We start from the raw sequence: 25,766 nt of genomic DNA on the forward strand, positions 1-25,766 counted from the left end.
AGCACAGAGCCCAATGCAGGGCTCAAAGTCACCAACCATGAGATCATGACCTGAGCTGAAATCAAGAGACGCTTAACCGTCTGAGCCACCCAGGCACCCAAGTATCAATTTAAATGTCCCCTACAGAGAGGTGTCTGGGGGGCTCAGTCAGTCAAGTGCTCAATTCTTGATTTCGGCTCAGGTCATGATCTCATGGTTTGTGAGTTTGAGCCCCACATCAGTGCAGAGCCTGCTTGGGATTCTCTCTCAAAATAAATAAACTTAAAAAAAAAAATAATGTCACCTACAGACAGACCTTTTCCTGACATCTTCTGTAGGAGCTCACCCTACTCACTGCCCATTCCCTTACCCTGTTTTAATTTTCTCCTACAGTTCCATCTGAAATGGCATATTGATGTGCATACTTGATTTGCCTGCCTTGGTGGGCGGAATAGAAATCCCAGAAGCAAGATCGGCATCTGCCTCATCCCAGTTATATCTTCAGCATCCAGGAGAGTGTCTGACCTTAGTAGACACTTGACAAATAGTGAGGGCAGGGATTGCTTGCTTAACATTTGAAGAGCTCTTTGCAGCCTGTCCCAAAGTCAGGTCTCTCTAGCATTCCTTTGCAACTTCCCTTTTTTGTGTTTTGTCTCAGAAGCTCCAGAGGTCTCCTGATGAGGGGTCTCCTGAAATATGCTCTCTTCTCTCCCAGGCCAGTTACCAGCAACCTCTCTCCACCCAAAATGCCCAGAAAACAACAGGCTTTCTGCCTTCCAAACAGTTGCTTCCTACAACGGATGAGCAATTTAGAAAAAATTTTCATGCTAGGCCTTAGGCCAAAACTCTTCATCAAATCAGGCATCCTCCAGTTGGCCAAGCACAGAAAGTCCTTCCCCACTAGGGCTAGGATCCATTGTCAGGTAGATTTCCTAAGTAAAACTTTGTCCACTCTATAAATATTTTAACGGAACATAAAATATTAACATTCTCCCACATACTCCAGGGAGAAAGCAAATTGCCAGAGCTTCAGATAGTCTTGGGATGAAAGTCTTGTCAATTGTTATCTACAGTCAGGTGCAGTGGCCTCCCTGGTTCGCATGCGCTATTCACTGGCCACTGCCATATTAAATGCCCTGTGCTTTAGTTAGAGGAGGTAGCATCCTGGTACCAGGTGAGCCCCCAGCTGAGCCATTCAATAAGAGGAAGATTGGCCTGAATTAGGCCTCTTTTGCAAATCCTCTTCCTCAATTTCTTTGATCACTGACAGCTCACAACTTCTCTAGTGGGAGGATGGTGTTGCTGCCCTATCAGCACATTCCTGGATACACAGGTGAGAGACACAGGGCCCCAGGTTTTGTTGCCTTCTACCTGGTCTCCTGATCCCCTTGCGTTTTCTCCTGGGATTAGAAGTGGAGGGTCCAAGGAACCAGGGCAGGTGGGCCAGGAGGTGGCTCAGCTCCCCTATTCCCCGAGTGAGGGGAGCAGGAGGCAGGGGGAGGGGGACCTGGAGACCCAGAAATGAGAAGGCAGGCCCCAGTGCCTGACTGAGCTGGCTGGAACTCAAGAGAGGGAGAGGCATACTAACCGGAAGTTCTCTCAGAACTCAACCTGGCAAGATTTCAGACTCTGATCTAGACCCATGTGGCTAGACAGCCATGCCCAGTAATGTGGAGAACATGGCAGTCTGGATGAGGCTGAGGGCAGGGTCAACACTTCCAGCCCTTGAATTGTCCTTTTGAAATAATTGTTGCTCTGCTCTCAGGCCTTGGTTGTTGCTCTGCTCTCAGGCCTCTCAGGCTGTGGTTCTCTGCTCTCTGCTGACCTTTACTCAGCCATTGGCTCATCTCTCTCCTTTCTCCTACCCCTTCTTCCTCAGCCTGCCCTGCCTGCCCTCCCGCAGGTCCTAGTAGCTTCTGTGAACCAGCTCCTGCCTTACAAAGTCTACAAATAGAGCTGCATATAGAGCTGGTTTCTAGTGGCTTCGGCATGGACACTGGTGGGACGCAGCCAGGGGACCTGAAAACCTCTTACAGGGCTGGATGGGCCCAGCTTCTCACGTGCCTTGTGCTGTGGCTTGAATTTGCAGTTTGCAACTAGTAGGTTCCAAAGCTCCTATTTATTCTTGAGGTTGCCTTGTTTCTATTTTGATTCTGCTAATCCAAAGCACAGTTTGGTGTTTCCACGGAAACAATTCAGTGATTGTTTAGTTTGCCAAGATGAGCTGCGGGGGAGAGAACCAAATGACGTAAAACATTTTTAGTTTCTCAAATAGGACTATCATTGTCTCAAGAAATTGTTGGTCCCAGCCCCCTGCAAACCCAAGGAAATATTCTAGACTCCTTTCCCCTTCTAGCTAAGTCTCTAGAGACCATTCCCCAAACCCCTGCTGTGTGCAGATAAGCACACATCTGCCCAGTAAAGCAGATGACAAAGGCGGGAGGGTCTCCTTAGGACACTCAGGAAGCCAGGGATGCAGAGACAGGAGTCCATGTCACAAGGGAAATGACCATATGGCTGCTCCTGCTAATCTGGGACTGGAGAGCCAGAGGCTCAGGGCTCACCTGCTTTAACTGAACAAGCTGTGTTCCTACAGTGAGGAAAAGCTCCTCATCCAAGGATTCAGGGCGAATTACCCCTCTGGCAAATTTGAAGTTTTACAGAAAGGTTTAGCTAAAACAGTGGTGTATCTGTCTGGGGGCATGGAGAGCTGCGTCTCCCCCACCCATGCTGAGCCTTGTTCTCAAAGACCACAGTCTCCTCCACAGGCAGAAAGTCCTCTCTCTGCAATCTTCTCAGGTTGGGGCGAGGCCCCCATTCCCAGAAATCACTCCCTGTACAAAGACCCAGGGGGGGCGTGAATGGAGACCTAGAGCTTCTGGTACCGGGGATCAGGCAACTCTCCTGCCAAGGCCCTGTAAGTCCTCCCACTGTGGGTCTGGTTTCTGCTCCAGTTGCTGGGAACTGTGAAGGTCAGCTCTGGGCAGTTAGCTGGTGAGGGATACCCTCAGCTGGCTGGTGGAGATGGGGGTCTTAAGAAGACATACATGTCCACTGCAGAAAAATTAGAAAATATGGACAAGAATAAACAAGACAAAACCCCCTTGCCTTCCATAACAATGTCCTGTATATGCTGTGCTCATACACACATTTGTACAAACTTGGGATCAACTGCACTTTCAAAAAATAAATACATTTTAAGTTTTGGAATAACTTTAGATTTACAGGAAAGTTGCAAAGACAGTTTCTATCTACCCTTCACCCAGTTTCCCCTAATGTTAACACCTTACATAACTGAGGCATATTTGTCAAAGCTAAGAAACTAATACATGAACTCCAGCCTTTATTTAGACTTCCCCAGTTTTTCCATTAATGTCTTCTTTCTGTTCCAGGATGTAATCCAGGATACCACACTGTGTTGTAGTCAGAGTGTCTTCACTGATCTGTGACAGGTTTCAAGTCTTTCCTTGTTCTTCATGACCTTGACAATCTGGAGTGCTGGCCAGGCATCCTGCAGAACGTCCCCCAATCTGGGTTTGTCTGACATTTAGTGTATGATTAGACTGGGGATGAGGGGCTTTGGTAAGAACACGGTAGAGGTGGAGCACCCTTCTCATTGCTCCCTGTGGGGGTGGAAGGGTCAGCCACATGACGTCACTGGTGGTGTCACCTTCATCACGTGCTTAAGTGCTGTCAGGCTTCTGCACAGAAATCTGTTTTTCTTTTTCCCTGCTCTGTTCCTTGGAAGGGACTCACTGAGTCTAGCCTGGCCTCAAGGGGTAGTGATGGGACACAGAGTGGATTAAGCTCCACCTTCTCTATGGGAGACAATCCACACCAACACTTCATATTTGAACTACACTGTGTTGAGCCCTGGCTTTTTTGGATCCCAAGTAGACCTCTCTCCATGCACACAGCTGTTCTTCACCTGAGCAGTACAGCTGAGGATGCTGTGAGCATTATTTTCATTTGCTCCCGTCCTTTTTGCTAAGGGAGAAGAAACTGGTCCCTAACTCCACAAACGGTGAGTGCTTATTGAGGGTGCCATTCCCTGCAGGGACTGAATGTCCTCTGGTTAACCTTGTCCTGCCCTCTGCCCCCTGAGGGGCAGTGGTGGTTGACTGCCTTGGCAGGGGAGGCCCATCTCATGAAGTGGCCAGAGGCTAGTGGTGCCATTTGCTCCGCTAAGGGGTGGGCATGCAGTCTCCACCTGAGAGCTCGCAGGAATCACCAGACCTGTCACCAGCTCTGCAGCCTGCCCTATGCTGAGGTCTCTAGCCTAAAAGATGGCCTGTCAGAGGGGGGCCCTTGGCCACGGGCCTTCCTTCCCGGTTCTCTGGGTTGTTTGGGCTTTGGGTCTTACAACAGCCCCTGTGCCAGCCTCCTCACCCCCATCCTCCCCATATGAGCCCAGAAGGCAGGCACTTCCCTGAGACTCAGTTTCTGGGCATCAAATCTTGCCCAATAGCTTATGTGTCCCAAAAGAACATCATGATTTTAAGACATCTGCTAAAATAATTTCTGATGATGTCCTTGTCCTTTCTTTCCAGGAGTGTGGCTAGTGCCAGCCCTGTTAGGCCTTTGCTGCTATGCCGACCTCAGGGGAGCAGTGGGCTGGCTCCTCCTTCACTCCCTGCCCATCTTGCCCTAGCAGGGTCATTGCTACAGGGATTCCCTGTGGCCTCCAGGGTCTCCAAGCCTGGAGTGGGATGCATGAAGGTGGGGCATGGGCCCACGGGCAGAGTGTGGTGGGGAGGCCTCATGGGAATGTCCTGTCGGGAGGGGACCAGCCTCTCCAACATAACCATGAGGTCCCTGTAGAGGCTTTCAAGCTGAACAGGGGCAGGGCTGGGGGGCACTGATGAGAGGTTGGTCTAGACAAAAGGAGAGCATGGAACCCATGCAGAGAACAGGCAGCCCTGTGTGCAAAGTGTGCAAGGGTGGCAGAGGGCCTGGGGTCACAAGTCTGTGTAGGCTGTGCTGGCCTGAGGGCTGGTCCCAGGGGATGCTCAAAGCTCACCCTGGTTGTGGCCCCAGTACTTACTTATTCAGGGGCCCATGGGAAAATAATACCAGGAGACACAGCAGAGGCCCACAACCCATACCCGCCTTGGGTACCGGATGTATTCAACGTCAATCAAAGACACATTTGAGATGTCAAGAAAAGTGAAAAACAAGTCAACAGTAAGAAACATTTCAAAGCAACAGAAAAAAAAAAAAATTGGGCTTTCAGATCAAAAAGGGACACAACTAGAAGTTAAAGAGGGTGTGGTAATCCAGATTCTGCCAGCCCACAGTGGCCCACAGTGACACTGCTCACTGCCTGAGAGACAGCCTCCTGCTGGAAAGAACCAAAGCCGTCCTTACTCAATTTGGTATTTAAAAGAGGCCATCAAATTGTAGTCCTCTTCCAAGTCCAGCACAGTCTCGACGATACTGTGATCATCAAAAGCCTGCTTGAGGCTGCCAGGCTCTGCATCTGAGGCCTTCTGAGGGCTCTCATCGGAGAGCAGAGCCCAGGCCTCCTCCCTGAAGGGCGAGCCTCCACAGCGGCCACACACACGGCTCAGCGCATTTTCAAATTCTAGCTTCCCAGCCAGTTCTTCAATAGCTCGGATGCTTGCATGGTCTTAAAAATAAGAACATCCAGCATTACAATTCCAGTGAGAGGCTCCCAAAGCCATTTCAGGCACAAGTTAAAAGCCACAAATGGGCACTCACTCTTCAGGGACTGTGCCAAGCCTGGCATTCCCGCCCTGAGGTGGGCAGGCTGCTACAGTAGGTGCCTGATTTTTAGATGGTCTTGATGCCCTCCCTCCCAGCTCCACATTTATTAAGCCCAACTACCTGCCAGTCCCCAAGGAAGGTGTAAGTGGGAGGACACAGAGATGCACAGGCTTGTCTTGGATCTCAGGGAACTCCCTGACCTGCAGGCATGACCAGACATAGCGTGAAAAAAATGCGAGTCTTTTGGGGAATCCAAATGCTTCCCGGGGCTGGCAAGGGTGTGAAAGCTGGTGAGCCGAGGCAGGTGACTTCAGCTCCCCTCCTGGGACTACTGGAGGAGACTCCGTCCTCTCACATAGTGGGCTGGCAGGGGTCTTGCTCTGTGGCCTAAAGTGAGTATCCTCCCACTGGGCCTCCCTTTCATCCCCACAACCTGGAGACCCTTCCAGAGACAAGAGCTTCAGGCAGCCCCCAAGGCTATGCATGCCTTAATTAGGGGCTGTTGGTCCACTGTGCAGTGTCAGTCATTTAGAAATAGGACATACCAAAATAAATAAATAAATTAGGTCATGCACAGTTCACACAATGTACACGTGTGTGTAGAAAAAAAACCTCTGACCGGATGTATAGCACTATGTTAACAGTAGCTTTCTTTGGGTACTGGAATTACAGGGGAGCTTTGGAGATCTTTCCTTCTAATCTTATGTTATCTACCCACTCCACCCTGACCCATCTTTGCCTATGTCCTTGTCTCCAGATCTAAGCTCAACCACCAAGTCCTGGGGAGCCACTGTCCCTTATGTCCAGGGTTTCACTGTAACCAGACATTTATGAAATGACCCATCAGGCTATCGGCTCCATGAGGGCTCTATGCATAGAGCCTGCCCTGGCAAAACAAATCTACCATGTAGATGAATGAGAACTAAGACAGTGGTTTTTTGCTTTGTTTTGTTTTGTTTTAAAGACACCTGCTGACTCAGGAGCCTGCAAGGAGGACCTATCCTGAGGAGAGGACAGACCTGCCCTCTGTACTCACCGATCATATCAAGCAGATCCTTTGTGACCTCTTGGTTAGAATTGCTGAGTGGCATGTTTGAGTCAACCTTCAAATCTTTCTCCATATCTTTCCTGCAACCCCCAGGTAGGAAAAAAAAAAAAAAGAAGAAGAAGAAGAAGAAGAAGAAGAAGAAGAAGAAGAAGAAGAAGAAGAAAAGGTGGAGGATTAGAGCCTCTTTCAAGAAAATATCGTAGGGAACTCAGTGTTAGATAATCTTAAAAACAAAAATACACTGGCAACTTTAAATCAGCTCCTGTGCTGTGTATACAGGACAACTGGAAACTGCTAAATCAGTGAAGTTGACTAATAACAACATCCTAATGACTCACAGGCATCACAGACAGTGCATTAATGAGTATGCATGCCCATATAACATTTGTAGAATTGAATCAACTAAATGGCTTCTTCTTTCTCTGCCTCCATGGAAGCCAAGATGACAGGACCCTGAAGTTTCATCCCATATGGTCATCCTTTCTCCAAAGCAAGGTGCCTAAAACCAGGCAGTTTAAACCTACCAGGGAGAAGGGTGCCCGACTGGCTCAGTCAGAAGAGCATGTGACTCTTGGTCTCAGGGTGGTGAGTTCAAACCCCACGTTGGGTGTAGAGATTACTTAAATAAATAAACTTTAAAACTACCAGGGAGAAAAAAAGGTCTAGGGGACATCTTAACCCAGTGATGGCCTAAAAAACCGGTGGGGTGGGGTGGGGTGTGGGTGAAGGGAGCAAAAACAAGGATGAAGGCTGGAAGTATCCATTCAGCCTGTCCCTAGTATGGACATTGTTTCTGCAGCATAAAAAATAAAGCATTTTAGAAATCAGGTTCTCTAACATTCACTATCCCTGTGGGACCTGCAAGGCAGTTTCTAGGACTAGTCTGATGGTCCTAGAGGGGAGGCAAAGGCAGTGCTACAAATTCGATTTAGGGACTTCAGACATTTTCAGAAATGCGATCCCCCTAACTGTAACTTTTTACACTGGCAAACTGGAATAACCTTAGGCTGTCTTTTCTCCAGTTCTCCCCATCTCCCGCAGCTCTCCAAAACTGTCTTTCGGGTGCCAAAATGGAGGAATGCATCAATACGTTTTCCTTACTGGTCAGAGGTTTTCTTTTCGCGCATAAAGCATGTGGCTTTGCATTCATTGGGGCATGGTTTGGAGCAAAGGCAGGGCTCTCTGTCTCAGAAGCACAAGGGACTGGAGCAAAAGGAGCAGGGGAGGAGGAGCAGGCTGCCAGCGGGTGCCTCCTGCAGAGGAGCCGGTGCACAGGGAGGGGGAAGGAGAGCGGCGGCGCGGTATTCTGCTCCAGCCTCTGCTGGCCTGAGCACTCCTGGGAATGACTGACACCTTCAAAGGCTCGGTCAATGGCTGCAGTCAGCTCCTTTCTGCATCTTCTCAGTTTTTCAGACATTTCCCCTAAAAGCGACCACGTCTTTATTATGTAATACATTGTAAATGCACAGAGCATCATGAGTATAACGTTACAGATGAAGTTGCAAACCACCCCCGAAAGGCGCATCTCCTGGAGCTTGATCCACGCCACAGGGCAGAGGCCACAGTAACCCACACTCCAGGTGTGGGGGGCGGGAAGGGGGGGGCCTTCCTCCCGTGCGGCGGGTGTGGCCCTTGATTCTCGGGAGGAACCTGCAATCTGCCGGGAGCCCCGGGGACGCCCGGACCCGCCTCCCCCGGCTCCCGGCCCGCCCGCCCCTGCCGCCCGTCCAGTCATCTCCGCGGCCCCCTCGGCCCTCGCCAGCAGCCCGCAGCCGGCCCTTGGGCGAAGGTCCGCAGATACGTCCTCACCCAGCAACTCCGCCACACCGCCACCCCCGCCAACGGTCGCCGCGCGTGCACGAGAACGGCGCTCCCTCTCCAAGGTTAAAGGTCAGACAAGAATGCTGGGACGACCACCTAGTTCTTTAAACCCATGGGGCCCAGAGGGGAAGCGAGCTAGCGGGATCCCTGCCTCCCTCCCCCACCCAGTGAGCCCAATGAGGACTGCGGGCGGGACGGCCTGGGGTTGGGGGGCGGGGGAAGGACCGCCCAGAAGCCGCTGCAGGGGCGATCTCATTTCTTACCAAAGTTGGCAAGAAGGAAAAGGTTCCTGTTCTCCAGCTGACACGGAGAGAAACCGGATGGGCCACCGTACCCAGCAGTTTTGTGAACCGACTTCTTTTAAGTGAGATCTAATAAAAGCTCCACACCGTATCCAACGGTCTCAATTCATCAAGGACGGTGAGGGACATAACAACTACTAGGTTCCACACGAGATTGCAGGGCAGGAGACCCCAACACCAATTCTTTTCATTTCATTAGGGGGAAGAAAGATGGAAATTCCAAGATGGCTCAAAGGGACACAGAAACGGGCTTCAGTGGCTAATTTTGAGGGAATTACAAACCCATCTCAGTGCACAGCAAGGGAGAAGGGGACAATATCAAGTGAACTTGAGGCTTGGTTTACTGCGGGCAGACTGCTGGGGTGACCAGTAATCAGCACCAGAATAAGAAATCCAGGAGCTCAGGGCAGCCTCCTGCATGTCTGTCTTCACGGCCACCATACTCAATTACCGTTCCTCTCCATTCTTTGGAATTCACAGGACTTACTCCACTGTGCACCCCCCACCCCCTACTTTGCAGCTCCACAGGTCTTACAAGAAATTTCTCACCACCTGCATAAAAAGAAAAATAATTCAGCCTCTTGACATAACCCTTCTGAGCAAACAGGGTCTTTTCTTTTTTTTTTTCTTCTGCTCATAAAAGGGAATTTCCTCATCTGGTTTTTAGACTAGAAGTCTCCAGAGTGTCAAAGCTGTTCTCCTGGGGGATTACACTGGTGCTGTGGGGTGGCAGAGTCACGGAGACAGCATCAGTTGGTGTCCATGCTGCAAGCCTCATCGTCCCCCATGCCCTGCTGTGAGCTGCTTGGGCTCGTCCCTCCCTCAGAGGATCCAGAAAAACTGATGAGTGAAGGTGTCTTATAAAATTCATCATCTCGACGTTGGTAAAATAGCACGTAAGCTGCTTTTGTCTAAAACACAAGAGGGGAAAAGTTCATTCACTGGTTGGAATTACCACCCATTCTCCCCAGCTTTTCTCTCACTGTTCAAAACCCACTCTCAGGCATCTGCCATTGTGCCCTATGCATCCATGCACAGAGGCAACTATGAAGGTGACTGTGCCCAGAGTGGGGAAAGGCCAGTGCCCTATGATAGAACCCAGATGAGAGTCCAGCTTCTCATTTAGGAAGCGTCCCAGAAGGAATGGCAGTCAATTCTTTCTCCACCACACCCAGCTCCCACTGTCACATCACAATGACCAAATAACCAACCAGCCCAGGAGACTCTACCCATAAAGGTAAGATGAGGAACCAAGTATTAGAGCCTACTCACCACTATCTGATCCTCGGAGGCCAGGGACACATTGCTATCATCAAAATAATACCATTTCCCGTTCAGTTTGTTCTTCGCGTATGCGGTGTCTGCCAAGTCAACAAGAAAATACCTCTAGCAATCACCAGAGAACTAATCTGGCTAGTTTATTGCACTGAACAATAAAACTCTAAAAAAATGAAACAATGTTCTCACTCATATGTGGAATTTAAGAAACTTAACAGAAGACCATGGGGGAAGGGAAGGAAAAAATAAGTTACAAACAGAGAGAGGCAAACCGTAAGAGACTCTTAAATATAAACAACAAACTGAGGGTTGATGGGGTATGTGGGGGGGGGGGGAGGGAGGGAAAATGGGTGATGGGCATCAAGGAGGGCACTTGTTGGGATGAGCACTGGGTGTTGTATGTAAGTGATGAATCATGGGAATCTATCCCCGAAACCGAGAGCACACTGTATACTCTGTATGTTAGCTAACTTGACAATAAATTGTATTTAAAAAAAATGAATAAAACAAAACAAAGACCCTGAAATTAAATATATAGGTAACAACCAAAAGTCAACTACTTTTTTTGAAATCTATTCTTTCTCAAAAAGGCTCTGAAAGGGTAAAAACGGAGTCATCAGGGACCAAGGCTTTAAACTGTAATTTTGGAGGGTATCTGGGTGGCTCAGTTGGTTAAGCTTCTGACTTCAGCTCAGGTCATGATGGGTTCAAGCCCCGCATCAGGCTGAGTGTGGACAGCTCAGAGCCTGGAGCCTGCTTCTGTCTGTCTGTCTGTCTGTCTCTCTCTCTCTCTCCTCCACCCCGCCCCCTCCCCACACTACTTGTACTCTCGCTCAAAATTAAAACATTAAGCAATTTTTTATTAAAAAAAATAATAATAGGGGTGTCTGGGTGGCTCAGTCAGTTAAGCATCTGACTTCGGCTCAGGTCATGATCTCATGGTTCACGAGTTTGAGTTCCATGTCGGGCCCTTTGCTGACAGCTCACAGCCTGGAGCCTGCTTTAGATTCTGTGTCTCCCTCTCTCTTTGCCCCTCTCCCCCTCATGCTTTGTCTCTCAAAAATAAATGTAAAAAAAAAAAAATTTTTTTTTTAAGCCTGTAATTTGGGGAAACTAATCCAAAAAAATAGAGAAACCCAGTATTAATCTTCAGGATGGCTGTTAAACCATAGCCAAGGGACCCATAAAAGAAGCTGATACTTTTAAGATTTAAGCAAAAATCACTCTCCCCCACTTGGTTCAGGGAGATGGCTACTACTGCCTCTTCCGGCCTCTTAGAGCCTCTGGGGTAATCCCAGTGAGGGACACTGGGTTTGCAGAGCTGGGATGTGGACAAGATGACTCACAGTTTCAGAGAAAGATCAATCTGAGTCCAAGTTGGTGGCTGGATAACAATGCCTCATGGTGATCTAAGCATTTACCACAGCCAACACTTCCTGTCTTGATTTTATACTATTCCCCAGCAGGATGTGTTTACAACATCAATCCCAGCAGCAATGACCAATTCCCAGACTCTACGAAATGACAGACTCTAACGGAGGACTGGTTACTAGTCTCCAACTGCCGCGTGACTTTGGGCCAGCCGTTTAGCTATTCCTTATCAGAGTGCCTGCACAAAGCGGGGGCGAAGAACATAAGGAAAAGGTGCCGAGGGCCTGTTCCCACTGTCCATGCTTGGCATAACAGCAACAATGGCGGTTCTCGATCCTGGAGTTCCAACTGTGGACCCAATGTGGGTTCACACACCACCAGCCTGAGCTTATGGATGAGAACACTGAAGGATACAGAGGCTAAGAAAGTTGCTCAAGTGGTATGTTTATATACTAAAATAGCACTTAAAAGTAAATTCATTTTTTTAAAGTAAATTCATTTGACATTTATGAACACAGATACCAAAATTAATTTGGGGAGGAAAAAAGTTGCAGGAAGTGTTGCAGGTATGATGTGATCAGAGGTCACCAATAGCCATTCCAGTCAACCCCAATTTTCAAACAGGCGCAGTTTTTATTTTCCAGCCTCTCCTACAGCTAGATGTAGCCATGTGCCCAGTTATAGCCAATGAGATGTACGTAGAGGAGTTAAGGGAGATTTCTGGGAAGCTGGCTTAAAGGGGAAGGTTGTGCCCCTTTTCCTCTTCTTCTGATGGCCTGGAATGTAGACATGAGGGCTGGACACTGAGCAGCCGTCCCAGCCATGAGGTTATACAGTAAAAACGGAGGGGCAGGAAAGCAGACTGTTGGACCAACAGAAAAAGCTTACCCGTACAGGGGAGAAGACTGGGGCTTAGGGCAGTTCTGTAATCTGCTGTGAATATAAAAGGAACTGATATCTCCCATGGTGTCATCTCTAGGGTCCTAACGTTGGGTGTAGTGGCAGTTGGCATGGTGCAGATGCAGCAGAAACAGGAGGAAACCCAGCTCTTGACTTCAACATCACTAACACCCTTCCACAAACAACAAAATATAAGTCTTTTCATTATAAAAGTAAACCTACACATTCCAGACATTTTGGAAAATAAAGTAGAGCAAAGGGAAGGTTTCCTTGTTTTGCTTTAACGTAATTGTGGCACTAGTTCCTGCAATGACGCAGGCTGAACACGTCACAGGCATTTCCCCGTGATCATTAATTTTATTTTGCAACGGCTGTACACTCTTCCATCAAGTGTGTGGACAGTAGTGCCAACTGTGGGTCAGCAATCCTGATACGAATTTTTCACTGTTATAAACAGGTGAATATCTTTGTGCATAAAGCTTTTTCCCAATGTCAAGTACTTTCCTCAGGATAGATTCCCAGAGGTGGGATTATCGGATTCAAGAATACAAAGACAAAAAAAGAAAAAGAAAAAAAAAGACAGAATGGAGAAGCAGCAGTTTGGACCAAACCTGAAACCTTGACACTGGAGGCGTGAGGTGCTGTGTAAATAAAGTACTTAGGGCAGTGCGTGGCACACAGGAAGAGGCTGGTGAGAGACTGGCTGAGGGCATTTCAACATCTCGGAGGAAGCAGATGCCAGTACTTACAGTGGCCAACCCCCATGGCTCCATAATGATTAGACACGGCAATGAGGTCGTACACATAAGGCCTTGCTGACAGGTCACACACAAACTCGGACATGTTCAGAGCTCTGAGCACAAAACACAAAAATGGCCTTTAATACATTAAACTCAGAGAAAGAAGTCAGAGTAACCCAGCAATCCCTTTTATGCAACAGGCTAGAACATAGGAAAGCACTCAAAAACTAACTGCAGAAGGAAGGAAGGGAACAGGCCACAGCGGCAGGGGACCCAGGGTCTTGTTCTGAGCACCAAGATGTTCAGGCTGGAGAGAAGTTGCGTGGCTAACTCTGGCCCCAGACCAGGCGAGGAAGGGCTCTAGGCACAGACGGGAGGGCTGCAGCAACTATGTAGAAATGGCTGTCAGTATCCAAATTCTAGCTGGTGCCATAAAAATTTAAGCTAAATGCCAAAACAGGTCCCAGAAAACTTTTCCCCCCAATATTTTCTTTTGAAAATTTCAAACATAAAGAAAAGTTGAACGAACTTTACAACAAATACTCATATAGCTACCACCTAGGTTCTCCCACTGACACGTCTATACTTCATTGTCTATCTACCTCTAGTCCCACTACCCGGGAAACACTCTAAAATCTGCATTTTGTGGACAAACTCTTATTTGGTTGACTTATTTTCCTGCGTCAGTTATGCTCTGCATCCTGGGACCTGAGGACACTAGTAGACAGCCAGTCCCACTCTCCACCCAGGGACAGGACAGGCGGCTCTGCGTCCCCACCTGCAGCCCAATTCTCCTCAGCAGACTACGCTCCAGTTACTCTGTAGCCCTGTTAACGAGACTCGGCACTGCATTTGTGCCGTCCAGCTGAGCCCAGGCTCCCTGGGACCAATGACGGATGGGATGACCAGTTCAGTCAGGTGGCAGCAATGATCAGCATCACCCTGAACCTGGGAAGCGCTTCTGTTGGAGAATCTTTTCCCCAAACGGGGGAGGATGGGGAGAGGGGGTGAGCCAAAGTCTAACGGCCCAGACCCAAGCAAACATCCTAATGCAGAAAAGTCTTTGGTGGCAAAACCCTTAGCCAATCAGTGCCTAGGTTTCTCGCCTACTTTTTAATTTTCCTAAGAACACTCAGGACCCACCTGACGGGGAATTCCACAACGGTGTCGAGCTTATCCCTCCAGTATCTATTGTAGGAGAAACGTTTGAGGTGGACCACCAGGATCTTCGGCAAGGACCACAGGTCAAACTTCTTTGTGGCCTGCTGATGCTTCTTACAGTTGGGACAGTACCTGCAGAGAAAAGAGAAATCTCCACTTAGCGGGGGGGCCAGGGAGCCAGGGCCACCTGGGCACCCAAGCATGGAGGCACAGCCACAATCCCCTAATGTCTTTTCTTGCACTCAGCATGGGCTGCTTCAGTGCGGCGTGTGTGTGTGTGTCTAAGCCACCTTCCTAAATAGGAAGATGGCTTTCTTAGTCTGGAAAACACAATCTGCACAGAAAGACTGTGATATAGGGACAGCCACATCACAGCCGTGTGATAAGAAGTGACACATCTCCTCCCAAAAGGGTTTTTGTGTACAGATGGCCCCAGCAGATCTCAGTCCAGGGTGCAAGGGTGTCCCTGCCCAGACTGGGGTGCCACGTACCAGGGGTCATGCTCCCCAAGGGTCTCCATGGTGGTGAAGAGCTCAATACAGTCTCTCAGCGCCACCGCGGTCTTCTTCTTCTTCTGAGGCTGCAACATGCTCACGTGCTTCTCATAGGCCTATGGGGGACAAAGTGCGGACTTCTGTTGGGAAATAGGAGTCCTAACCCCATTAAGCCACAACCTCCCAAGCTCCCATCCCTGGAATATAATGCACTTTCTGGAGCCTCTGAACATATAATGACAAAATCTTTAAGTGCTTTCCATTCTCCATCCGAAGTAGAATTTGTCAAATTGCTGGGGAACTGGGGTGAGTGACCTGAATACACAGCCAGAGCAGAAGCCAGCATGTACCACTGACCAGGAGTCCCCAGTCACCTACCTCAGATTCTTGCTCATCATAATAAAGGCTCCGGGTCTCACTGTCCCAATCAATGGCCAGTGTGGATCGAGCTGTGGAGGAGGACCAACGTGTCACTTATAACTGAATAGCCAGCAACAGGAGAGGCTCTTCAGGTGACAGGAGTGACAAGAAAACACTCAGGCTTCATCATCAACACCTGCTCACCTATCACCAGCCACTGCCAAGAGCAATGCTTTGCCTTGAGCCAGCCTACTCTGAACCCTGGGACCCCCAAAACCTTTGGCAAAGATTTCCTCAATGTCACAGTAAGTTCCAAAGGCTCTAAATATATAAGGATACTGAAAGAACACAGATCAAGATGAAGTTACAGCAACCAGATTTACCCTTCCACCTTAACCCATGAGAAAACCTGACAAAATAATAAAGTGGTTTTGAAATGAGGGATATTAGGCAGAGCAGGCGTGCTATCCCCAAGGGGAGAAAAACAAAAAAGGTGATGCCTAGGGGCCCCTGGCTGGCTCAGTTGGTTAAGCGTCCGACTTCGGCTCAGGTCATGATCTCACGGTTCGCGAGTTCGAGCCCCACGTTGGGCCCTTTGCTGACAGCTCAGAGCCTGGAGCCTGCTTCGGATTCTGTGTCTCCCTGTCTCTGTCCCTCCCTTGGTTGCTCTCTCTCTCTCTCTTTCTCAAAAATAAATAAACATTAGAAAAAAAATTTTTAAAAAAGGAAAAAGATGATCCCTACACTGCCCAGCTCACTGCCCGCACTTTCCAGGCCACAGCTTGCGAGAGACGGGGAAGGAGACGGAAGGATTGAAGGGGAGAGTCAAAGACTAGAATTCAAGAAGCTGGCTAGAATATGCAAGGCCTTGTACAAGAGGAGGCGGCCACACAGAGAGGAAGGAGCTGCAGGGACACAGAGAGAGAGATAGACACAGAGACCCAGAAACACATTGGTAAAGCTGTTCTTGAAACCAATTTTTTAAAGAAATGTAACAAAAAAGAAAGAGAGCGAAAGGACAGTGTGCTCATTTCTTTGCCAATGAAGGAGACACGGAGATGCTTCTAGGCAGGGGTCTTCACCGTCCTCTTGTGCTCTCCGTACATCCCGTGTAGGTGCCTCTTCTGTCTGCACATCAGCCCCCATTACAGGCTCCAGCTAACAAACAGCCTACACAACCCATGACCATGGGTCACATTTCACGAGTAGTCTTATGGAACAAAAGAAATCAGCATTTAGCCAGCTTCGTTAAGTGACATGGCTCTGGCGAAATGCTGCCAGAGGTACGAGAAGTGTTAGCAACCCAGAGCGAAGGTCCTGAGGGTGGTGGCAGTGAAGGGAGAGCTCACTTCCATCCAAAGTCATCAAGGGCCAAAGAGAAAAGCCTGACAAGATGGCCAGGGCAGGAGGCGTGAGGTCTCTGAAACTAGGGAACTTTAAGCCAAGAACCACACAAACATCTGTTCCTGGAGCTACAGGAAGATGGCAAAAGCCCAGTGCAGTGAGTGCTGAGCGCAAACGGGATTTTCAAATGGATCCTAAGCCCCCAAATGCCCAGTTTGAAAAGTCAAAGAAAGTGCTTACAATTGAGTTTAAGTAGTTTTCCATCAGTTGCAAGGGAATTTATATCAGCTGTTCCGTAGGAGTTCACGAGGCTGAAGGTAAAAAGCCTTTTCGGGCGGGACTGGCCTTTGACCTTCTTTTGGGTGGTCTCCCCGCAGTCATTTCCCAGCTCGTCCTCCCCACTGCCTTCTGTGTCTGAAAGTTGCTCTCTGCCTTCGTCCTGATGCTCCATTTCTTCTTCGTCTTCTCCTGGCATACAATGAAAACCAATGTGTATATAAATTGCCACCATTTTGATGTTGAAAATTTTACTTCATGTTTAACTACAGTGCTTCCTTCCAGATTTTGTCCTGTTTGTGTGAAACTACACCTAGCCCTTCACAAGGTAGCAAAATTCCTGTGTGACCCTCACAAGCTGGTTAAGACAGGCAAAGTGGGCACTGCTAATCTGTGATGAGGAAGCACAGGCCTAGGAAGACTCAGTGACGCTCCCGAAGGTACACAATGTGGTCAGCAAGCCCACCTGTCCTAAATTTGGGCCCCTCAACCTTGAGTACTTTACTGGGCTTCGCCCCACATCCTCTGACTCTTTCAACTTCATCACTTGACCCACAGAGAGAAAAGGGAAAAAATGAGAAGCCAAGAAGACAGTTTGGTTGAGAAACACAATTTAAAAGACAATTAAGGGGCACCTGGGTGGCTCAGTTGGTTAAGCACCCAACTTTGGCTCAGGTCATGATTTCAGTTTGTGAGTTTGAGCCCCACATCAGGCTGTCTGCTGTCAGCAAAGAGCCCGCTTTGGATCCTCTGTCCCCCTCTTTCTCTACCTCTCCCCCACTCACACACACACACACACACACACACACACACACACACTCTCAAAATAAAAGTCAATTAAAAAATATTATGATCACAAATATTAAGCAAAAGTCTTCAGTTCCTCTACAAGAAACAGGCTGACTGTCCCTTCAACAAGTAGTCAGTGAATGAATGTCTCTCAGGTACAGGTGCCATGCTGGTGGGTCCCAGTGAACACAGCAGACAGGATCCTGCCCACTTTTTTTTTTTTTTCTCTTTATTCATCGGAGATTGCTGAGCTTCAATAATTTTTTTTAAGTTTTTTTTTTTTTAGATCTTTACACCTAATGTGGGGCTTGAACTCAGACTCCAAGATCAAGAGTTGCATGCTCTTTACTGAGCCAGCCAGGCGCCACTCAAGAGTTTTAAGGCATTCTACAGACATACGCTGATGAGTAAATTTCCCAGGCATTTCCAGAGAACTGGTATATGGGGCTGCAATAAAAAGATCCATAAACATATTCATTGTAGGGGTGCCTGGGTGGCTCGGTCGGTTGGGCGTCCGACTTCGGCTCAGGTCACGATCTTGCGGTCCGTGAGTTCGAGCCCCATGTCGGGCTCTGTGCTGACAGCTCAGAGCCTGGAGCCTGTTTCAGATTCTGTGTCTCCCTCTCATTCTGTCCCTCCCCCACTCACGCTCTGTCTCGCTCTCTCTCAAAAATAAATAAACATTAAAAATAAGAAAATAATGGGGCGCCTGGGTGGCTCAGTCGGCTGAGCATCCGACTTCGGCTCAGGTCATGATCTCACAGTTCATGAGTTCGAGCCCCGCGTCAGGTTCTGTGCTGACAGCTCGGAGCCTGGAGCCTGTTTCGGATTCTGTGTCTCCCTCTCTCTCTGCACCTCCCCCACTCATGCTCTGTCTCTCTCTCTGTCAAAAATAAAAATTAAAAAAAAAAATAAGAAAATAACATAACATAAAATATGAAGTTTACATACTGGGGAAATAGTAGACATGTACGACATGGACTACTCCGAGGAAAACAGGATGTTGTACATAAAAATCCTCTTTTTCTTAGACAGTCTGCCATGAGAGTGTTCATAAGGAAAGACAAGTCAGGCCCAGGACAACGCAGCAGTTTCCTCTCAGGCCACAAGAACAACATAGCCATGGATGAGGGCGGGCCACGCACCCCTACTGGCACCCTTCCGAAACAGCCAGCTGGCACAAGACCACAAGCCCAGCCCTCATGGACTTTCCTTTTCCAATCGGCCCACTTGGCTCCTGAGGCACTAGCACTGCCCCTTTTACACCTAGGTGAACCTGCCCCGCTCCCAGACCAGCAGGTGAGACCCTGCCCTACCTGCTACCTGTCTGACAGGGACACAGAAAAGCTTGCGTCCACCCCACTCAGTAAACAAACAGAGCCCTAAAACTGTAAGAACTCCGTCCCTGGTTGTACTACTGGCTATCAGCTCCTTGGAAAATCTCAGGAAACTTCTGCTAATGCAGTCAGAATTAAATACAGTGAAGTGTATATAACAGGATGAGAATAGAAAACAGAGTCCACTGAAAGCAACTACCCAAGATCAGGAGAATCAGGAGACAGCCACCATAGGCCTGACAAGAAGCCATGGCAGTAAAAACATTAGAAGTATTTCACAACATTAAATAGGGTTTGAAGTCTATTTGCCAAGACTCAGTTAAAGGATTCAAAAGAAGGCAGTAATTCTCCCTGAACAGGAGACTGACAAATGCAATATCTAAAAAGCTAGGCTAAATATAACAACAGCAAATACTGACATGGTGTTATTATTAATCGTGCATCTATTATGTGCCAGGTACTTTAACCCACATTATCTAATAAATTGTAACCTTGGGGCACCTGGATGGCTCAGCTGGTTAAGTGTCCAACTCCTGATTTGGCTCAGGTCATTATCTCACAGTTGTGAAATGAAGCCCCACATCAGGCTCTATGCTGGGCATGGAGCCTGCTTGAAATTCTCTCTCTCCCTCTGCCAATCCCCACTCTTCAAAAAAAACAAAAAACAAACAAAAAAAAACCCACCAAAAAACCTGTAACCTCAAATCTGTGAAGCAGACGTCATCATCCCATTCTGCAGATGGGTGAACCAAGGTTCAGAGGAAGAAGGTGACTTGTCCCCCCACACTTTGAGCTAGAAATCACAGTGCTTTAACTGCCAGAGCACCAAAAACCTATGGGTCTCCCAAGGTCTGCTCGAGACCGTCATGACCACCCTGACCTCTCTGCTTGTGGGACCTGGACACAAAACACCCTCTTGTTCATCCCTAGTGGAAGAACATGATATTCTGGGCAAGAATCAGAATATAATACTCAACATCACTCATTATCAGGGAAATACAAATCAAAACCACAATGAGATACCACCTCACACCTGTCAGAATGGCTGACATTAACAACTCAAGCAACAACAGATGTTGGCGAGGATGTGGAGAAAGAGGATCTCTTTGGCACTGCTGGTGGGAATGCAAACTGGTGCAGCCACTCTGGAAAACAGTATGGAGGTTCCTCAAAAAATTAAAACTAGAACTACCCTACGACCCAGCAATTGCACTACTAGGCATTCATCCAAGGGATACAGATGTGCTGTTTCGAAGGGACACATGCACCCCAATGTTTATAGCAGCACTATCAACAACAGCCAAAGTATGGAAAGAGTCCAAATGTCCATCAATGGATGAATGGATAAAGAAGATGTGGTATGTATATACAATGGAGTATTACTCGGCAATCAAAAAGAATGAAATCTTGCCATTTGCAATTACGTGGATGGAACTGGAGGGTATTATGCTAAGTGAAATTAGTCACAGAAAGACAAAAATCATATGACTTCACTCATATGAGGACTTTAAGAGACAAAACAGATGAACATAAGGGAAGGGAAACAAAAATAAAAACAGGGAGGGGGTCATATTCTCTTAAATATGGAGAACAAACAGAGGGTTACTGGAGGGGTTGTGGGAGGGGGGATGAGCTAAATGAGAAAGGGGAATTAAGGAATCTACTCCTGAAATCATTGTTGCACTGTATCCTAACTAATTTGGATGTAAATTTAAAAATTAAGTTAATAAAAAAAAAAATGGCAAAAAAAAAAAAAAGGAGTATGACTAGAATAAACAGTAAACCTAAAATACTCACAATGTGCAGTATCTGGTGAGGACAGAGCCTTGTGAGCATTATTTTTAATGTCAAGTCTCACTTTTGAAGACTGTGCACATCTTGGAGAAATCTTGGCATTCGGATTTGCAATAGAAAATTTATGGCACTAATTTGGAGAACATTTGCGGTTGTATAGTGATAAACCCACTAAGTCGCCTAGGCCCCAAAAGGGTAACAACCACAATGCAGGTCAGACACAGCTCCTCAGTCAGGGATAAGCTTGTGAGCACTTGGACATGAGAGAATGGCGAGGGCTCTGGGTTTCCTGCAATGAGCCTTATCCTACTGCTTTGTAGACTGTGGCTCTCTTTGCTGCCACAGACGGAGCTCTCTAGAGTCAGCTATTAACCTGTAGCTTCCTGGGCAGAAAGAAACACTCAAGAGAAACTCTCTGCCCTCTGATTGGCTGGCCAGGACTCCTGTCCTCCCCAGAGGCAGTGCCACATCAGAGTGGTGGGCAAGAGCCAACCTAATAGCTCTGCAGACAGAAGCCAAGTCATGGAGGCAGTCAAGTGCCAGATAAGCACCCACTGCAATCCCAACACACCTCATGATCCTGGGCAAGTCACCGAGTCCTGTCAGTCTCACTCTGCCTGAGGTGAAACACAGCCTACATGTCTAAGAAGATTCCATGAGGCGCTGAAGTTGGATAACATGCACTGGCAGCACGGAGTGGTGCATTGGGGCTCCCAGATCTGCTCTCTAGCCAGAGCCCCCACCCAGCCTTAGAGCCTCCCTCTCCCGTGTGTACAACACCTTTGGAAGAAGAGGGAGGTCAGGAGGGATTTGGTCAGTCACAGCCCCACAGCGTGGCGAGCGCTCACCTTCACAGCTGCCCCTGGAGCCATTGCAGGCCCCCGGCTCCAAGGGCGAGCTGCCAGACTCATCAGGCAAAGGCTGTTTTATATAGCGGCTTGAAAAAAAGGAAGAAAAAGAATGATGTGTTAGCTATAACATTTACCTGTTTTTCTCCACTATTCAGCTAGAAGTAGTTCACAACTGACATACTCCCAGCTATTCACAAAGCAATTCAGGTAAATAAAGGGGCTTTAAAAGCATGTGATTGTCAACACTTTAGATATTGAGGGGAACCCAAAAGATAAGATGTCTAAGTACCAAGTCGCCAAAGACTCCGAGTCTTCCATGAATGCTTGTTTCAAGTCTTCTATGAATGTCACATGGCATCACCATTAGAAAAATATTTCCCAGGAACATTAATTACCAGCTTCAGAATGATCGTGAAGCTACTTCAGAAATTGTATTCTGACACAAACTGCCCTCAAAACACTAGACTGCCTGCACCCGGTGACTGACAGATGTGACAGACATGATTCTAGGAACCCCAGAGAAGGCTTAAGTGACAGTATCATGATGCTTAAGATGTGCCAGATGGGGAGCACCTGGGTGGCTCAGTGGGTTGAGTGCCCGACTTCAGCTCAGGTCATGATCTCAAGGTTCATGAGTTCAAGCCCACGTTGGGCTCTGTGCTAATAGCTAAGAGCCTGGAGCCTGCTTCCAATTCTGTCTCTCTCTCTCCGCCCCTCCCCCACTTGTGTGTATGCACGCATGTACTCTCTCTCAAAAATAAACAAGCTGTAAAAAAACAAAAAACAAAAAACAAAACAATGTAAGACCCCTTAAAAAAAAAAAAAAAGATGTGCCAGGTGCCCCATCCCAACAGCACCTGTCCTGGCCCTCTGGGGGCAGGCCCAACTGCATTTTCACAGGATTAAGCACGTGGGACCAGCACAGGGACACTGCATGGGGAGTCACCACTATGACCAGGCCCGTCTTGATTTTAGATAACAAGCAAAATGCATTTCTGTCACCAACCTGATACGCTCACAAACAGCCTGGTACAAAGACTCAAGGGTTAGCTTGTGCTTGGGAACAGAAACCAGCAGTGGCTGTCCATACAGCACTGCCCCGGAAGAAGTGCTCGAAGGCCTGGACTTCCTTTCCCTGAAGTAGACTGGAAGTGTGACACACTCAGAGCCATCAGCGGAGGTGCTGCAGACCTCGTACCTGTGTCAATCACACAAGAGGGCACCTTCAGCAGCAGGCCATCATGAGCAACGGAGATCTGAGCTGCAGCTACATGGTGGCCAGGACTGTGGTTACTGGGACAAATCATACTTTAGCATAAAAGGTGGATAAGCCATTTCCAAGAAGATTCTGGAAGCTGGGTCAGGAATCCCAAGGATCACTATCAGCAAAATGTGAACCTATGCAACCCGGGAGTCGGGGATAATGTGATTCTCCTTCCCCCAACCGTGGCCTCAATTCTGTGGTCCTTTAATGGGACTCAACACAGATGACAGCTGTCATCGGGACCATCATTGCAGACATAAAGGCGCAGGAAGGGGGAGGCCTGGCCACCAAGTTCATCTTCTGTCACCAAGGAGCTCAACTTTTGAAGTGTTATAAAATCAAATATTGTACAAGAATGTATACCTAGAATATTATGCAAAGATGCTTTCTTTCAAATGAGGAAGCAAATTTATAAAACTAATTGTTTGCTATCTTTGTTCAAAAACATTGAAGTAAAAGAACCATATTTAATTTTTTAAAAATTAGAGATAACCAAAGAAAATGCTAAATATAAATCAATGATTTTGAAAAATGTGTCTTACTTAGTGAATACATGGGATTGAGGAGATTTATAGATGTTTTATCCTGGAACAGATGTTACCAAAATTGCTGGCAACCGACTGTAGTCTTTCCCTCTTCCTATAGGGGGAGACACAAACTTACTGATTCAATTTTTGAAAACTATAAACACACACACACACACACACACACACACACACACACACACACACCCCTCCCCAGATGCCTGGCAAATAGTCCTAAATGACATATGTGCAAGAGGAGTTCTAAGAAAAACTCACAAAAATGTCTAAGGTGTGCTCTAGGTAAGGGCCCTGTGGTCCAGCATTAGTGTCAAGAATGAGGTCTTGGAGTGAAGCTGGCCCAGGTCTGTCACTGTCACCTTCTGGCCACTATAAGGGGGCCAAGTGCTCCCTTCTGAGTCTGCTTACTCAGTGAACAAGTCTACCTTCTAGTGTGGCGGTGAGAATTCAAGGACTCAGCGGCAGAGTGCGCCACACACTCAAGTAGTATTAGTGCCACCAGCGTGTTTTCATAATTACCAATTAATCTTTAAAACAATCTGCTTCCTGATGGTTGGCACTCAAGCCCTCTGCAAATTCCTTTGTTGGTGGTGGTTTGCTAAGCTTCCCACAGGGCAACACCCCAGTTCCTCTGAGCTTGGGTGTGTACAAACACTAGTTTCCAGAATTGAGGGGAGATGTTTGCTGTTAAGGACTTGGGGTCAGAAATGGACAGCCTTAGCCTGACACTGAGCTGACTTTGTCAAGTAAGCAAAGATGGCTGAGTGGGGAGGCAGCCTGTGCAAGTGAACAGAACTAGGATCTTGGGTGTGGTCAAGAACTACTTCTTTTAGAGTGATCTGGAAGTCACAGGCCCAAAAACTTAAAGGGAAGGAAATGATTCCTTCGTGTACTGCAATCCTCAACCAAAACAAAAACCAAAACAAATGCTGAAAACCTTTCTCAGCAGAGGCAAGTTTCCAAGCAAGAGGGAATGGGGAAGAAACAGCACGGGTGTGGTCCACATTCAAGCTTCCCTGAGCAAGTAAGTGACTGTCAGGGAGTGCAGACAAGCTCATATTCTACTCCACCCCACCCGGGAGAGGGACACACACAAAATTACAGGGAGCAGCCTTCAAGTAAGAGGACCTGGGAGAGGCTAAAGAGATCACTGGAGCTGGCATTGTACTGTCCCCACATGGATGAGAAAATAGTCTCAGAGCTTACAGAATGTCAGAGCAGAAAAACGTTGTTTCTGTCAACCCTCCTGTCACTCTGAGATCGCCTGCCCAAGGAACCACGGCCTACATCACATCCCTTCCCTCATCTTCCTGTGGCCCCTTGTACAGCTGTGACTCTTCTTGAGAAAGGCATTTCTGACATCAGGACCATCTATAGGACTACTAAATAGGCCCTCTTAATAGGTAGCAACTGGTGACAAGAGACTATGTCCATGCTAAAGAGAGTTATCTGGAATATCTAGCTCTGAAGTGCCATGAAGTGCTTAGCATTGATGGCTGTCAGAATTCCCTGAACCCCCATCCCCTGGCACAAGGAGTCAGGGCAAATCCACATGAGCACGGACTACCAGATCTTCTGCTTTGGAGACACCTACAAGGCAAAGCCTCTAGAATGTTTCCTTTGAGCCTGCAGCAGAAACCACTGAGTACTCACACAAAAATGTCATCCCGAGGCATGATGTGGTTTAAACCTTCATCCATTTGGAAAATTTTGTGGAACCGGTGATTATATACATCTGTGACCACCATCTAAGAATCAACAGTAACAGAAAGATTACAGGATGGATAAGGGCCTCTACATAAAACCCCAGAAGCAAATGAAAACAATGTGCTGCTGGAGTGTTACCTCCAGAGAGACCATCACTCAACCAGCCCCAGAGTTCAGGGGCCAATGCCCAAGGGAGAAGAACAGCATGACTGCCACCAGCAGAAAACCTGCTGGTTAACATTTGTCCTGAGGGTTACGATGGGATTTGACCTCAAGTGGCAGGAATGGTGGGGAGTGAGTGTTGATCAGAGACTGGTGGTCATCCAGACGTCTCTGGGGTGTCTGCCAGGGCCAGAAGTCTCCAAACCATCCTCAGCACATAGCTGAACACACCAAACCCCAACTATGCAACTGCCTAAAACCAGCAGGGCTATGAGGGAAGTGGGGCTGAGCAAGAGCAGGGCTGGGACAAAGAAGGTACTTGGAGCATACAGGAGGATGGGGAGGGGATTTTCACTTTCCCCACCACCACACAGGGCCAGGCTCGGCAGAAAGCCCAGAATGGGCAGCTGCTTCTAAATAAAGATTTCTATCAAGAACATCACAAAGTCACTCCAGACTCACAGAGTTTAGTGTAGGAAAGAAATTGCAGCTTCTCATACTACAGAAGAGGTCATGTAG

At 47.8% G+C, this 25,766-nt stretch overlaps 2 protein-coding genes and 2 long non-coding RNA genes across 13 annotated transcripts in view; 2 read left to right on the top strand and 2 right to left on the bottom strand.

Annotated features, from left to right (window-relative positions):
• Nucleotides 1–266: 266 nt before the first annotated feature.
• Nucleotides 267–8,625, bottom strand: CA2H3orf62 (chromosome A2 C3orf62 homolog). 3 transcript variants are annotated; one of them, XM_042929352.1, is made up of 4 exons: nt 7,756–8,625; nt 6,743–6,834; nt 5,347–5,608; nt 267–2,203 (listed from the first exon to the last, which is right to left on the bottom strand). In XM_042929352.1, the coding sequence occupies exons 1-4, from the start codon at nt 8,487–8,489 to the stop codon at nt 2,122–2,124; spliced, it is 1,170 nt and encodes a 389-aa protein (XP_042785286.1). In that variant the 5' UTR covers nt 8,490–8,625; the 3' UTR covers nt 267–2,121. The 3 variants fall into 3 exon arrangements, with proteins under 3 accessions (XP_042785286.1, XP_042785287.1, XP_042785288.1); XM_042929353.1 differs by lacking the exon at nt 267–2,203 and adding an exon at nt 2,780–3,490 and having other exon boundaries at nt 7,756–8,622; XM_042929354.1 differs by lacking the exon at nt 267–2,203 and having other exon boundaries at nt 5,069–5,608; nt 7,756–8,615.
• On the top strand, nt 3,429–4,615 carry LOC122214338. Its single transcript, XR_006199837.1, has 3 exons — nt 3,429–3,513; nt 3,972–4,003; nt 4,530–4,615. It is a non-coding gene; the product is annotated as an uncharacterized LOC122214338 (long non-coding RNA).
• LOC122214337 lies at nt 8,555–9,672 on the top strand. Its single transcript, XR_006199836.1, has 2 exons — nt 8,555–8,644; nt 8,844–9,672. It is a non-coding gene; the product is annotated as an uncharacterized LOC122214337 (long non-coding RNA).
• The window catches only part of USP4 (ubiquitin specific peptidase 4), a 47,677-nt gene continuing 31,369 nt past the window's right edge, over nt 9,459–25,766 (bottom strand). For 3 of the 8 annotated variants that reach the window (XM_042929347.1, XM_042929346.1, XM_042929349.1), the window contains 10 exons: nt 25,032–25,126; nt 22,579–22,770; nt 21,570–21,658; nt 16,766–16,993; nt 15,200–15,270; nt 14,819–14,937; nt 14,310–14,459; nt 13,176–13,279; nt 10,150–10,238; nt 9,459–9,788 (listed from right to left, as the gene is read on the bottom strand). In XM_042929347.1, the coding sequence (XP_042785281.1) occupies nt 9,627–9,788; nt 10,150–10,238; nt 13,176–13,279; nt 14,310–14,459; nt 14,819–14,937; nt 15,200–15,270; nt 16,766–16,993; nt 21,570–21,658; nt 22,579–22,770; nt 25,032–25,126 (1,299 nt within the window). In that variant the 3' untranslated portion in view covers nt 9,459–9,626. Of the gene's footprint in view, nt 9,789–10,149; nt 10,239–12,414; nt 12,599–13,175; nt 13,280–14,309; nt 14,460–14,818; nt 14,938–15,199; nt 15,271–16,765; nt 16,994–21,501; nt 21,659–22,578; nt 22,771–23,378; nt 23,476–25,031; nt 25,127–25,766 lie in introns of those variants that run through there. The other 5 variants (XR_006199834.1, XM_042929348.1, XR_006199835.1 and 2 more) reach the window with 5 other exon arrangements.

Source organism: Panthera leo, chromosome A2 (genome assembly GCF_018350215.1).
Source record: "Panthera leo isolate Ple1 chromosome A2, P.leo_Ple1_pat1.1, whole genome shotgun sequence".
Classification (NCBI taxonomy): domain Eukaryota; kingdom Metazoa; phylum Chordata; class Mammalia; order Carnivora; family Felidae; genus Panthera; species Panthera leo.

What these genes read in the sequence shown, in the direction of transcription:
- CA2H3orf62 (XM_042929352.1), bottom strand. Translation starts at nt 8,489, where the DNA reads ATGACTGGACGGGCGGCAGGGGCGGGCGGGCCGGGAGCCGGGGGAGGC. An exon ending in TGGAGAAAAGACAGCCTAAG is followed by an intron (nt 6,835 to 7,755) that starts GTTATTCCAGTT and finishes TGGGGGTTGCAG; the next exon opens with GAAAGATATGGAGAAAGATT. An exon ending in TCTTTTAAATACCAAATTGA is followed by an intron (nt 2,204 to 5,346) that starts GTAAGGACGGCT and finishes TCTCCCCCGCAG; the next exon opens with CTCATCTTGGCAAACTAAAC.